The sequence below is a fragment of the Microcebus murinus genome, chromosome 19 (assembly GCF_040939455.1).
Source record: "Microcebus murinus isolate Inina chromosome 19, M.murinus_Inina_mat1.0, whole genome shotgun sequence".
Classification (NCBI taxonomy): Eukaryota; Metazoa; Chordata; class Mammalia; order Primates; family Cheirogaleidae; genus Microcebus; species Microcebus murinus.
In genome coordinates this window covers 8,491,341-8,505,757 of record NC_134122.1, presented here as the reverse complement: position 1 = coordinate 8,505,757, position 14,417 = coordinate 8,491,341, and the positions used below count along the sequence as shown (strand labels likewise).

Here is a 14,417-nt window from a genome sequence, read left to right as displayed (position 1 = left end):
CGGGTGGCAGACTTTGGGGGGGGATTTGTCCTCACACAACTCCCCACAGCATTCAAGCCAGTGGCCTGGAGCACAGGTGAGTGAGGCGGGCTCTGGACACTGCCCACCTGCAGAGAGCTGCCCCCCCTGGAAGTCACCAAGGGACATTTTTTGGTCCCTCTTCGTGCCTTTCTTATAGGCTGGCCATGAGAATAAAATTAAGTATATGTAAAGCACAAGTATACAGAAGGTGCTTAATAAATGCTATTTCTCTTCACCCTCTCCACCTTAGTCCTCTCATTCCCACCCTTAATTTTAGGCAACTGGGGAGAAAACTGCCGTCGAACATCATTTCAAACTAACAAGGCCCGTTAGGGGGTTAGATTATTCCCTTTCCCCTGTGAGCACTGGGAGGTCCTCTTGTCTCCAACCTCCACATTTGGTTGCCACCCGCACAGCCAAAGGAGGGGGAGTTTCCCAGTGCAATAAAAATATTGTTATAGAATACAGAATTGAGTGGTTTTTCTGGGATGATAGTAAAGCTCTCGTTTTAGATTCCTGTTCACTCACTCATTCATTCATTCATGGTGCGCTGGACAGCAGGGACTTCACAATGAGCAAAGTAGACGTGGTCTCCACCTCTGGGGCTCCAGACCCCTCTGTTTTATTGAAGTACAATCTATGTGCAGTAGAAGGCACTCTTTTTAGTGGAAAGTTCTGCGGGTTTTGAGAAATACACGTATAGTTGGTAGCCTCCCCCCCGGGACGGTGCTGTCATCCCCTCTCTGGTTTTCTCGGGCCCTTTCGTAGACAGCCCTGCCCCCACCTCCAGCCCCTGGCAGCCACCGTTCTGTCCTCTGTCTTTTCCAGAGTGTCCTGTAGGTGGAACCACACGGGACGTGTTCATCTTTGCGCCTGGCGGCTGCCGCGCAACTCAACACACTTGAGATTCGCCCGTGCTGTTGGGAGTGGCATTGCTAAGTGGCATTTCCTGGTACGGATAGACCGGACCATTTTATGTCACCTTGGGGACAAAGTAAGAAAGAAAACTACCCACCTTGACCAAATTGGCCCCAGCTAATTGAGTCTAAGGGATGGACTACGTTAATTTTTCTGCCATAGGACCTAGTGAGGGCTAGCAAGGCAAGCTGGTTGTCACAGAAAGGTGAAGTGGCCGCTTCCTGCGTCCCAAATCTGTGGGTTGTGAAATTCATATCCATTTGTTGGTTTTGCTTTTGTCTTTTGTTTTTTTTTTTTGATTTGGACAGTATGACCCCGGCTGGCCTGTAAGTCAACAAGGGCCCTGCTAAAAGTCTCTGTCTGCCCTCAGGCTTTGTGACACCAGTGCTGAGTCATAGAGGTCCTGCTCGTCCGTAAGAGAAGCCCTCTCCCCCTTCCTGCTGACGCCTTTGCCCCCATGGGTTGGGTTTTGCCCAAGTGGGGCCGATAGGGGAGGATGGAGTTTCTTGGGACCTCTCAGACCGCCAGTTACTGTGGCCCAAAGAAAACCTGCGGCATGAGCTCCCAGTCCTCGACTACAAAGACCTCTGCAGCCCACGAGTGCTACCAGCCCTTCCACCTGCCCGGGTGCCGCTACGTCAACTCATGGAGGCCCAGCCTCTTCTACAGGCTCTCTGACACCCAGAACTGCCCGGAGGAGTGTCCCAACACCATGCGGCCATCTACCGTCTTGCCTGCCCTCCGCTCCGCTCTCTTCTGCCGCTACACCCCCAAGGACTGGGACCGGTCCAACCAGCTGCAGCTACTCGGGGCTGAGGCCTCCCGGCTGTGGGCTGGCCGGCTGGGGGGCGACTCCATGCGGCTCATGCAGGACAAGGACCAGCTGACACGCCAGATGCAGGAGGGCACCTCCCGGAACCTGTGCCAGAGGCTGTCGGACATCGGCTACTGGAAGTCAGAGCTGAACTATGAGCTGGAGAGACTTGTGACCGAGCAGCACAACATGGACACAGCAAGGAAGCGGGTGGAGTGCGCAGCGGAACAGATAAACTGCCCACTGCAGGTGAGCACCGCGGTGGGGACCGAGCTGTGGCGGCCGCCGCCCGCAATGTGGGTGCAGTGCTCACGCTCCCCTGCTCTTGGCTCAAGGTCAAGGTGACAGGCACCTTGCAAATTGGCGTGAGCTGCTTCATGTTGTATGGTCAGTTACTAAGGGGAAAATACAATCGTAGTCGATTCGGGCTGGTCCCACATATCAGGTTGGATTTTCTTCTCTACTTGGGGCTACGTCAGAGCTGCAGGGGGCTCGTTAAGACATTATGTGGATGCGTGTGCATGTGTGAGCAGGCGTGTGTGTCTGTTCGGGACCGTAGAGTACATAACATAGCTGCTTTATTTTTCTTTATGATACTTATCCACTAATGTACTCTATTATTGATTGATTGATTGATCGATTGGTGTTTTTGTCCCCGCCAGAGTAGGGCTCCATCAGGGCAGAGATTTTTGTGCACTCTGTCACCATTGTATCCAAGACCAGTACTCAGCGGCAGGGCACCCCTAGTGACCAATGTCTGTGCTGCTGACTATTGTCTAGACCAACGTTTCGAGTGTGTTCCCAGCCTAGGACAGGGCGAGGCACACAGTAGGCATTCAATAAGTATCTGTTGAATAATAAATGAATAATCCCTAAATGTGGATATTCCTGACACTCCCTTGGTCTCCAAGTCTCCAGGCGTAGTTAGGATTGCTGTGGCTGCAGGGGACAGACGACCAATGGCAGTGGCTCAGCCAGATGGGGGCCTCTTTTTCTGCCATAATGAAAATTTGAGGGGGAAAGAGATCAGGCTGCTGCAGGCTCCACTCGATGCCAGGAGGAGCCGGGCTCTCTCTTTCTGCTCTGCCACCCAGGGCATGTGGCTTTTGCCCTATGGTTTGGGCTTAGGAGGAGGTTTCCTATTTCTCAGTGCACATGCCTGTGGTGCCGGAGCCTTTTCTCACTACGGGCAGGAAGGTCGGGACAGGGTCTGTCCCTTATCTGTTTTTCCAGAAGGCCCACCATGTGTTTCTGTTTTTAGCCCCTTTGCCGGGACTCACGTCTCCCATGGAAGGAGGGGCTGGGCGGCCACTGTGTGAGGGACCCGCAGCGTCTATGTGAACTAAGCTTGGCCACACAGGGTGATGTGCTGCTGCTCTCTGGAGTGTGCAGGGGACCAGGGACCTCCTGCCTGGAGCCCTCCTGTGGCCGTCTCTGCCCCATGCTGGGGCCGGGGCTCCTGTGGGAGGGGTCCTGCCTCCAGATGCCCCTGGGAGACCTGGCGTAGGTTCCTGCCACTCTGGGGTTCCCAACCCCAGGTGGGGGAGGAGGAGTCCACTGTTCCCTCCCCCCCCACCCCTGGATTTTCCCCTGAGGGAAGGGAGGGCAGGGCTGCATCCCAAATCTATTGCTCGCCCCCGCCCCCGCCCCTGTCCCCTGCACTCTCTTCTCGCTGCCTGGCCTGTCTGGAAAGCCCAGCTCTGCCCGGTCACCCGAGGCCTCCTCTGATCTGCCACGTGGTGGCACAGGGACCAGAGACATCTCAATTTTGTCTCCTGGGCTGCCCCCTCAGTCCAGGAAGCTTCTCCCTGGACAGTGGCGACCGCCTCCTTCCTGGTCTCCCAACCCCTACTCTTGCCGACCCATCCTCAACACAGCAGCCAGAGGGGTGATTTTAAATGTTAAACTCTCCCACTGGCTCCCTCGATGGCCTCCCGGAAATTGACTTCTTAATTCCTGAGTTCCTCTGCCCCTCCCTACCCCTGTCCCTGCTACTGCTCCAGCCTGGCCCTCTCCACCCCAACCCATGGCTTCCTGTATGTTACTCTGCCGACCGCAGGGCCTTTACACCTGCTGTTCCCTCTCTTCTTGGTGTGCTGTTCCTGCTCACCTCTGCGTCTCTGCTTCTCATGATTCGGGTCTCAGTCTGTCTCCTCCCTGGCCACCCTGCGGGTCACTCCCCACCCACCCACTCACACCTCCCTGATTATTTTCCTTGCAGCCCTTGTCACAGTCAGGATGATCACGTTTCTTTGTGTGTGTTCTGTCCCCTCTGCCAGAACGCAGGCTGCACGGGAGCAGGGCCCCTGTCTGCCTAGTTCACTGTGCTGCCTCCAGCACTGTACAGTCTAGGGAGAGGGAGTACAGTCTAGGGAGAGGGAGTACAGTCTAGGGAGAAGCTGCCTGGACTGAGGGGACAGCCCAGGAGACAAAATTGAGTGTGGCTCAGAGAAGGAGCACTGTACTCCCTCTCCTTTCTGAGCTCCCATATGCATTTGTACCCCGACATCCAGACCTCAGTGTTCCCGCTTCCTTCTCGCTCCTGCTGCCCTTTGTGATGTCACAGGCTGATGGCCAATCACCGTTGTTCTTCAGTCTCCCCTGGCAGAGCACCCCCAGTGGCCCCTTCTCCTGTCTGCTCTGCTCTGCCCAGGTCTCTATGACAGCTGGGAGGCCCAAGGCTGCGTGGCAGGGTCTCCTGGTCCCACATGGCCCTGACCACTTCCCAAAGCTGTCCCCCCACTGGGAGATCTCCAAAGACGGTTTTGCATATATGTTCACAGATCGTATTTATGCACAGTATTCTGAGTACTTTACACTTGTCGAGCTGCCTTCACCTGCATGATAAACCTGTAGGGTATGCACCGATATTGCACTCATCTGCAGATGAAGGAACAGAGGGTCAGGGAGGCTAAGTGATTCGCCTAAGTGCACACAATAGGACGTGGCTAAGCCTGGGTTTGAGCTCGAGAGAGAGGCACAGACAGGACAGCAGCCCATACTGTCTTGTCTGGAACGACGCTGGAGTTTTACTCTATTTATCGTTACAGTTCGGGAGGCTTGGGGGCCACTGATGGAGGTTGTGGGAATCACAGTTGGCTCCCAGCACACGGCTTTGTCTTGCTTTCCCTCCCTGGGCCTTGCATCGCCTAATGCATCAGCCCGAGCATCCCACAGCCCCCACTGGGGGACCAGGGGAGCTGGAAGCCCACCTAAGGCACAGAGATGGGGTCCCACGCAGCACCCGGGTTTCTCAGAGGAAAGAACAGGTTGTGGCAAAGGTAGACGTGCGTCATCCCCTCTCTGGGGCGACACACGGAAGGATCCGCTCTTTCCCGCCATTCCCTACAGGTGGCCCTGGAGTGTCTGTACCACCGAGAGAAAAGAATTGGGATTGATCTGGTCCATGACAACGTAGAGAAAAACCTTATTCGGGTAAGGCGCCTGCCGGGTCTGCCCAGCCCCGAGGGAGGCAGCTGGGCCAGCTGGTTTCTGAGAAGCCACACGTGTGACCCTGTGGAAAGTTAGGGCTCAGGAAGCATGGGTGGGGGCCTAGGCTGCAGTTAAGAATAGGGAGAAGTGGGGTCATTCGAGCCTCAGTCTTTTCATCTCCTAAATGGGCACAAGTACTAATAGACGAATAATGATAATAGAAGCTAGTGTCTATTAAATACCTGCTGTATGTCATATGCAGTACCACTTCATATACATCATTTAATTTAATGTAAACTAATCCAGAAGCAAGCACCTGGCACATAGTAGGTGCTAAATTTTCTTTTAATCTAAAGTTCTATAAAAATAAAAGAAAGTGGGCCAAAGAGCCCCAAGTGGGGTCACGTGGATTGAGGCAGGAACCCCACCATGACATTTCACCTTGTGGGGTCAAGGGTAGATGTGAGAGGTGAGGGGTGAGGGCTCTGGGCTGGGAGACAGGACGGTGAGTTTCTAAGGGGCTTCACTCTTTCTGACATTTTTCATTTCAGGAAGTAGATTTGCTAAAATGTTGCCAAGAGCGGATGAGAAAATTAGCTCAAAGAATTGAACTGCAAATGAGGTAAGGGGTTCTTTCTCTCCCTCTCCTTGGGTTGGTTTTGGGACTCCCAGGTTTCTGGCTGCAAGCCAGGTGGGCTCGCTTGTGTCTGGACGGTTCTTTTGGTCAGTGGTGTGCTGGTGAATGCTTAACCACCAGCTCTCCAGGGGGTGGGGGTCAGGGGGAAGAAGGTCCTGATTTGTAGGATTTGCCCATTCCTGTGGTGTAAATGCTACCACAATGGCTGATTTCAAGCTACTAAGACGATGTTGTTGAGATGTGCGGCATTGACTCGCATGAGCTAGGGCATCACTGGTTGCTCTTGTTTGTAACGAGGGCTCTGGCGAAAGAGGATTGGCCTCTCTAGAACCTCTCTTGGCCTGTGGGTTCCCCATGTGAGTTCTGAACCTTGGGAGATGGCATCAGGTAGCCAGGCCAGGGGCTGGGACATCTCGGGAAGGCAGCTGGTAGGTGCTTTGAGCCAGGAGTCTTCAAAAGAAATCAACGTTTTGTTCTTAGGTTGTGCAACCGCATGACAAGCCAGGAGGCCCCTCTCATAATTAAAGGGAGGCTCCAGTTTTACGGGGCTTGAGGCTGATAGCTAAACCCTGGGCACCGGCTCCCAGGAGGCAGCTTCCCCACCTCAACCCGCAGCTCGCCTTGAACTCTTCCAGGGCACGCTGTCCTGCAGGTTTCCCTCTCTGACTAGTGACACACAGAGGCAGACGGCAGGGGAGGGGCCAGCAAGCTGGCCAGGGCTGCGCCTCCTGCTGCGTGGTGGACGTGGGCAGCCTCGTGGGTGGAAGGGGACAGGCAGATTCCGGACGGGCTCTGAGAGCTCGCGTCCTGGTTTGCTGTGCCCCAGAATCACCTCCCCCTCCAGGAGCCCTTGGACTCCCCTGAGGGTTCGACCTGGGTGTCAGGGATGAGAACGAATCAGCCAGAACAAAAAGGGGGAGACAGTGCAGAAAAGCTGCCTGGACGGCAAAGGGCTCGGCCGGGCAGACAGGCCGGGGAGGCCCCGGGAGTCACTGGAGCTGGAGGTGTGCAAAGGAGACGCAGACGCAGCGGAGGTGACAGCTAAAAGGACAAACGCAGTCATTCGTGTGCCTCTGTTCTGATTTCTCGCCATTCCACCTAAACCTGGACTAGTGTTACCTGCAGTTTGTCTACAAATTAACTCACTTAAAAAACCTTAAATACTTGCATTTAAACAGGCAAATTTTAACAAAGGGCCAATGCTGTCCAAACAGCATGCTTTTGTTTTATTGTATTTTTCTTGCAGTTATTTTTTAAAATTTATTTATTCATTTTTAATAAAAATAGTATATACTATATTTATCATGTACAACCTGATATTTTGAAATATGTATGCATTGTGGAATGGCTAAGTCAAACTAATTAATGTATGCATTACCTCACATATGGATCATTTTTTTTGTGTGGTGAGAACACTTAAAAATCTCTCTTCGTGATTTTCAATAATATAATACACTGTTACTAACTATGATCACCATGTTGTACTTGAACTTATTCCTCCTCCCTAAATGAAATTTTGTATCCTTTGACTAATATCTCCCCAACCACCCCCCCAGCTTCTGCTAATCACCATTGCACTATCTGCTTTTGTGAGTTCAATTATTTTAAATTCCACATGTAAGTGATCATGAGATATTTGTCTTTCCATGCCTGGCTTATTTCACTTAATGTAATGTCCTCCAGGTTCATCTATGCTGTGGCAAATGACAGGATTTCCTTCTTTTTTAAGGCTGAATAATATTCCATCATGTATATATACCACGTTTTCTTCATCCCTTCATTTGTTTTTGGACACTTGGGTTGATTCTATATCTTGGCTATTGTAAATAGTGCTATAATAACTTTGCCCATTTTTTAATTGGGTCATTTGTTTCTTGCTATTCAGGTGTTTGAGTTTCTAATATAGTTCGGATATTAACCCCTTATCAGATGTATGGTTTGCAAATATTTTCTCCCATTTCTTAGGTTGTCTCTTCATTCTGTTCATTGTTTCTTTTGCTGTGCAAAGGCTTTGTAGTTTGATATCCCATTTGTCTATTTTTGCTTTTATTGCCTGTGCTACTGGACTCATGTCCAAAAAAGTCATTGCCCAGACCAATGTCTTAGAGCTTTTCCACTATGTTTCCTTCTAGTAGTTCTACAGTTTCAGGTCTTACGCTTAAGTCTTTAATCTATTTTGGGCTGGTTTTTGTACATGGTGTGAGATAAGCTTCTAAGTTCATTCTTCTGCGTGTGCATTTCCAGTTGTCCCAACACCATCTGTTGAAGAAGCTGTCCTTCCCCCATTGTGTGCTCCTGGCATCTTGTTGAAAATCGATCGACTGTAAATGTGTGGACTTATTCCCGGCTCTCTATTCTGTACTTTCCTCCACTTTTTTTTTTGTGATCTCCTATTTATGTCAAGAGAGAATGGTTTTCCATTCGTGACTGACCCACGGACGTGGCAAAACATGGCGTCGGGGAGGGCGGGGAGGCTGATGCTTGGGCAATGGGACGGCTGGAGGGGGCAGAGTGAACAGACCCCAGACTCGAAATGCGGAGCTGGGTCCCAGAGGGGAGATCCTGGGAGCAGGGTAGGGAGGCTGCTTGTGCAATCCCGGATGGTGAAACAAGACGCAGGGGGGAGCTGCAAAACTGGGGAGACTGAGGCAGACAGAGACAGTCCCAGAGACTGAGAGACACAGAGGGAAACAGAACGAGCACTGATATCAAGAGAGACAGGGAGACACGAGGAGATACACAGAGACAGAGATGGGGAGAGGGAGACAAAGGGCCAGAGAGAGCCAGATGTGCCAGGCGGGGCATGGAGAGGCGAGACGGAGACGGAGGAAAACAAAGGGATGGAGACAGACATGGAGAAAGAGGGAAAGACGGGGGGGACGTGCTGGGATAGAGGCTGAGAGAGAAAAGCAACTGTGGCAGAGAGAGGAGAGAACCGGGCAGAGCGTGTGGGCGAGGGTGCCAGCAGGCGGCGGTGGCGCTGCCCTCGGCAGGGCCGGGAGGTGGAGCCGCCCTGGACAGAGGGTGTCGGGCCCCGGGCAGTGGCCGCTTGTCAGAGGACGCAGTCCTCCCTCGGGGAGGCAGTGCATGCAGCTGGAGGCATCAGCCGGAACCTGTCAGCCAGGCAGTGCTCGCTGCATCCCCACCCTGCCGCTGGCCTGCTCGGGTGGCCACCCTGCCACGTGGCTTTCTGTGAGGCCTGAGGCCACATCTGGGCAAGGCAGTGTCCTCACTGCACCAGGCGCCCCGGCCAGGCAGGAAAGGCAGGTGTGGACGGTGGGCGGAGCACCTTCCCGGGAGTCCAGGGACCCGGCCGGCAGCCCCGCCCGCCGTGCGAGCTTAGGTGAGGGGCTCCGGTGCGCTCGGTCCAGGACAAACCCTTCCCTCTGCAGGGACAACCGCAACGCTCAGCACACATTGGAGAAGGACCTGGAGGACAAATGCTCAGCCCAGTTCATTGATCAGAAGTGCTACAACATGAGGAACACATCAGAGTGCATCGGCTACTTCCACGGCGTGGAGAAGGTGGATGGCACGTGAGTACCGGTGCTCCGTCCCCATCCCCGGCTGTGTCCCAGGCGGAATGAGGATCCTCTGTTGCAAGCGAGTGTAGACTCCAGGTCTAACATAAGATGAGATGGAATTCACCGGGAGGCTGTGATGGGAGCACAAACTCGAGCAGAAGCCTGGAGGGGAAGGTTCTGGCAGTTTGAGCGAGCTAGGGAGCTAGGGCATGGGAGCTAATCAGCTGTAGCGTCTCCATCTTTCCATCTTGGCCCCACTTTGCTCAAGATCCAGATTTCAGGAGGGAGCGTGCGATTGGCTTAGGGAAGGCCACACGGCCACCAGTGCCCAGCAATTCCATCAAACAAATTCCAAAACAGGTGGAGGGCGGTGGCTCATGCCTGTCATCCTAGCACTCTGGGAGGCCCAGGTGGGAGGATCACTTGAGCTCAGGAGTTCGAGACCAGCCTGAGCAAGAGTGAGACCCCCGTCTCTACTAAAAATAGAAAAATTAGCCGGGCATGGTGCATGCCTGTAGTCCCAGCTACTCGGGAGGCTGAGGCAGGAGGATTGATTGAGCCCAGGAGTTTGAGGTTGCTGTGAGCTAGGCTGACACCATGGCACTGTAGCCAGGGCAACAGAGCAAGACTGTCTCAAAAAATTCCAAAAGAAAGTGACAAGCTCGGCTGGGAGGGCCAACCGACACCCACTGACACTAGTGGCTTAAGAGAGTGGATTCTGGAGCCAGGCTTCCTGGCTTCAAACCCAGCCTCTTCGCTAACACTGAGCAGGTTACTTCGTCTCTTTGAGCCCTTTTTTTGCATCTCTACCATGGGAAAAAAATAGTACCCACTTCCCAGGGCTGCTGTGAGTATGAAAAGGTGGGCGTGCGAAGTTGTAAGCACAGAGCCTGGCGAGGAATGGTAACAGCCAACATCTACTGGGTGCTTGCTGTGTGACGTCATTTTCTTGTCATGGTGGCTACAGGGTAGGTACCTTCTGTATGCCTGGCACTTGTGTGGGCGTGTCACAGCATTGTGACATTTCATGCAGAACTAAGACACGCTTTCCCAAGTGGCAGTCCGGGGTCCGTCTCTCTTGGTCCCCCCCTTTTACATCTCTTGTGCATAGAACTATGCTTGGCACGCAGAGATATGTAATAAATCGTCACTGATTGAAAGGATGAATGGCAAGAGGAAGGAAAGGGAGGAGGAGCAGAGGGAGGGAGGGAGGAGGGAAGGGAGGAGTCCCTTGGCAGTGTCCTTGGCCCAAGCCTGGGGCTGCTTTCTGGATCTTAGCAAATCTCAAAGTGTTGAGATGACCCTCAGGATTTCCGGCAATGACAGCTCCTGGGGACGCTCTTCCTCTCCCTGACGAGGTGGACTGCCCCGTGGGCCCGGCAGGGTGAGCAGGGCGTTGGGGACTTGGCCCTCCTCATCTGCACGGGGAGTCCAGAGGGTCTCTCTTCCCGGACAGACGCCTCCCCCAGGCCTGGCGGCCGGGCTGGCTGGGGGACCCTGATTTCCAGCGCAGGAGGGGCCCGCTATCGAGGTCCCCCCTCCACGGCTCCATCTGGAAAGAGCGAGCTGCTGTTTGCGGCGCCGATCGCTGCCCAGATGTGCTACTCAGGGCTTCGTACTTGGGGTTTTCTTAAAGCAGGGCCGTGTCTGGGCAGATTGAAGGGGACGTTCGGTGACTGTCTGAATTGCGGTAGCTTCTTCACTGCAGTTCTCATTGCTATGCATTAACTGATGATGGCGATGATGATGATGATGATGATGATGATGATGATGATGGCAGCACATACCTTTCACCTGATGTTTGCTATGTGCTAGGCATGTGCTGAGAGTGTCCCAGGCAGCGTCTCACGAATAATAAACATTCATCACGTGCTTACTGTGTGTCCGGTGCCGTGATAAGGGCTTCTCATTTAGTCACTCAGCAGCCCTGAGCGTGGGTACAATTCTTATTCCCATTTTACCATGGGGAAACTAAGGCTCAGAGAGGTGAAGCGACTGGCTCAGGCTCACACAGCAAATGGCAGAGCCGCAGTCTGCGCCTACGTTGGATACTGAGCTTGTGTGTTTTGCCAGTGGAGGCTTCCTGCCTCCCCACAAGGCCTGCTGTCCCCTCTGTCTCTGGAGGACACAGGCTCCGGAAAGCACATCCTCCCTGCTGAGACGCACTGCCTGCTGAGTGGACAGGCTGTCTCTGGCAAAGTCCCCCCCGGGGACAGTGTGATTAAGCCGGTTATTTCCTCTGGGGAGCTCGGCTGTCTGCTCCAGGGCAGGCCAAGGGCTTAGAGGTTGCCGGTCTCGACATTGACAGTGCCCCTTCGGCACCAATGGACACGCTCAGCGTAAATCCGCAGGCTCCTACCTGGCGCCCTTGGCCTCTCCTCCCCCCACGGTGTCCTGGCACGTGAGTAGCCGTGCAACCTTGGACGAGACGCTTCACCTCTCGGAGCCTCGAGTCTGGGCTGGAGGAAAGCTCTGAACCAGGCACAACGCCCTCCCCCATCCCCAGTCAGCAAACTGAACTCCTTCTTCCTCCTGCCCAAGAATAAAAATCTGTGTTATCTAATAACTGGAGACTTCCAGGACAAAAGAAAAAAAAAAAAAAAGACCTTGAGAAGTTATCTAGTCTGGTTCAGCGAGGCCCTGAAGCCAGTGCAAAGAAAGGCGTCCCCTTCCTTAAAGGCTTCCCGGAGGAGGAAAGACCATGTGATCCACCAGTTGCTTGCCGCAGGGGTTTGCCTGCTCTGCCAGGAAGAACTCCGTGTTGTCTAGACTGAGGAGTTCCTCCCGCGTCACCACCTCCGAGAAGCCTTCCCCGCCTGCCCTTGCTAATGTGGCACGTGTCCATCGCCACTGCTCCCCCAGATGCACTCCCCAGCTGCCCTGTGTGTGTCTGCAGAGGAGGCTGTCCCCGGTAGGTGGCCTCTCCTGGGCTCTCCCAGCTGGAGTGGGGACAGCGTCCTGCATTTTCTAATCCCTGATTTCCACTTTCCACTTTCTAATCTCTGATTTCCATTTTCTAATCTCTGATTTGTCCGAGTATTCCATCCAGTCCCTTTCACACTCTGCCCGACACGTGATAACCCCACTCCGTTGGTCTCTGTCTCATCCTCCTGCCTCTAAACCCCTTCCTGGCACGCGGCGCCCAGTGTAAATGTCTCCTTTGTTGGCTGTGGCTCTCCTTCCTCTGGAAATTCACCACCATCAGGACAGGGATGTTGCCGTTCTTGTTCGTGGCTCTATCCCAGTGGCCCGGAATGATGCTGGGCATGTGGCAGGTGTTCAGAAAACACAATGAATGAGAAAGTCGGCAGCAGTAGCATGGCCACGTGCTCAGCACCGAGTCAGAGGGACACTGGGCCACCATCGTGCCCCATGCCTGCTTCCCGGCCTGTGTTTCTGGTGGGGGAGAGAGTTGGGGGAAGAGCTTTCAGAGGGGATGGAACCCTCCTCTCCTACCAGCTCACCGAGCGCCCTCGTGAAGGCCAGCTGCTGTCTCTAGGCTGCTCTTGCCGCCCCTGTGAAATGAGGAGTTAGGACCAGGACAGTAGTTATTAACAGGGAGACTGTGCCCCTTGCCCAGGGGACAATCGCCAATGTCTGGAGACATTTTGGGTGTCACAGCTGGCGGGAGGCGCCACTGGCATCCAGTTGGGGGAGACCAGGGGTGCTGCTCAACGCCCTACAGTGCACACAGCAACTCCTCCCCCACGACAGGGAGTCTTCCCAACCCAAAGGCCACGGCCGCCAAGGCCGAGAATCCCTGGATTTGGGCGTCTCCAAGACTTGCCAATGCCCCCCCTCCCCCCATTCCTCGCCTGTGCTAAATTTGCCCTTGTGCCTTTGCAGGGTCTCGGTGCCTGAGACCTGGGCCAAGTTCACCAACGACAACATCAGGCACTCCCAGACCATGCGGGCCAACTCCATCCGGCTGCGGGAGGAAGCGGAACACCTCTCCGAGACCTTGTCAGATCAGATGTGGAAGCAGTTCACCGACACCAATCTGGCCTTCAACGCTCGCATCTCGGAGGTGATGGATGTGAAGAATAAGCTACAGACACAGCTGGCGAAGGTGAGCAGATGTGTCCGGGGCCTTCCTCTCCTCTGCTGAGCCCGAGCCCCCGTCCCGAGAGCCTTGGCAGCATCTGGGCCAGGCCGCCCCCACTCCCGCTACCCAAACGGTCCCTCCCTCCCGAGGGCTACAATCCTGTCCACTCCAGAACGGGGAGGGGGTGGTCCTAGCATCTGGGGTTGGTCCCTTCTCGCTCATTGGGGGATGGAGCCTGGAGCTGGGTCTGGCTGTCACCACGGCCCCCAGGGGGCTGCTGGTGCTCCCAGGGCACCTCGTTCCCCATCTGAGGCCCAAGTGGCAGAGCCTGATAGCTGTAGATAGAGGAACCCCTAGGGACCGTCGTCCCTGCTGGTCTCTGCCCACATCAGCACCTTTGGGAGGGTAACCTTTGACTTCCAAAGACCCCAACAGTGTAACGGTCCCCTGCTGAGGGCTGGGGTGCTTTTGGAATTTGAGGAGTTGGCGGGACTCCCCAATTCTGCCATCTGTCTGCTGGTCCCACACCAACATGCCCTCTGGGCTACCCTCTTATCCCAGTGCCTCTGGGTCCCTCCCTACCCGCGTTAACGTGGATGCTTCCAGGGGGCCAGACGCCAGGCCGGGCATGGGGAACAAAACGAGGAGCCACACAAACATGGTCCCCATCCTCTGGGGACTTACATTCTGCCTGAGGGACAGGGTGCCTGCAAAATTTATACCCAGGAAGGACTTAGTGATGGCAGTCTGGGGGCCGGGGGGGAGTGGTGATTAGTAATGAGTTGATCTCTGTGGAGCTCTTAGAATAGTGCGTTGTGCGTGATAAACACTAAGTAAAAGGTAACTATAAGTATTAATGTTATTATTGATGGAAAGAAAAAGGATTTTGGTGGGGGTGAGGGATCAAAACCTTTTCTCTTTCAACATTCCTCCAGGGAACTTTTAAATTATTACTAACAGCCTCACACTGCTGATCAGAGTTTTTGCAACCTCATGCATTTTTATTAATAGACATAATTTAATCAC

At 54.1% G+C, this 14,417-nt stretch overlaps 1 protein-coding gene across 1 annotated transcript in view; it reads left to right on the top strand.

Moving 5' to 3' along the window:
- Positions 1 to 1,306: 1,306 nt before the first annotated feature.
- Positions 1,307 to 14,417, top strand: part of TEKT5 (tektin 5) — a 36,667-nt gene continuing 23,556 nt past the window's right edge. Inside the window, exons 1-5 of the mRNA XM_012785028.3 lie at positions 1,307 to 2,002; positions 5,105 to 5,188; positions 5,737 to 5,807; positions 9,215 to 9,358; positions 13,193 to 13,415. Coding sequence (XP_012640482.1) covers positions 1,436 to 2,002; positions 5,105 to 5,188; positions 5,737 to 5,807; positions 9,215 to 9,358; positions 13,193 to 13,415 — 1,089 coding nt within the window. The 5' untranslated portion in view covers positions 1,307 to 1,435. The remainder of the gene's footprint in view (positions 2,003 to 5,104; positions 5,189 to 5,736; positions 5,808 to 9,214; positions 9,359 to 13,192; positions 13,416 to 14,417) is intronic.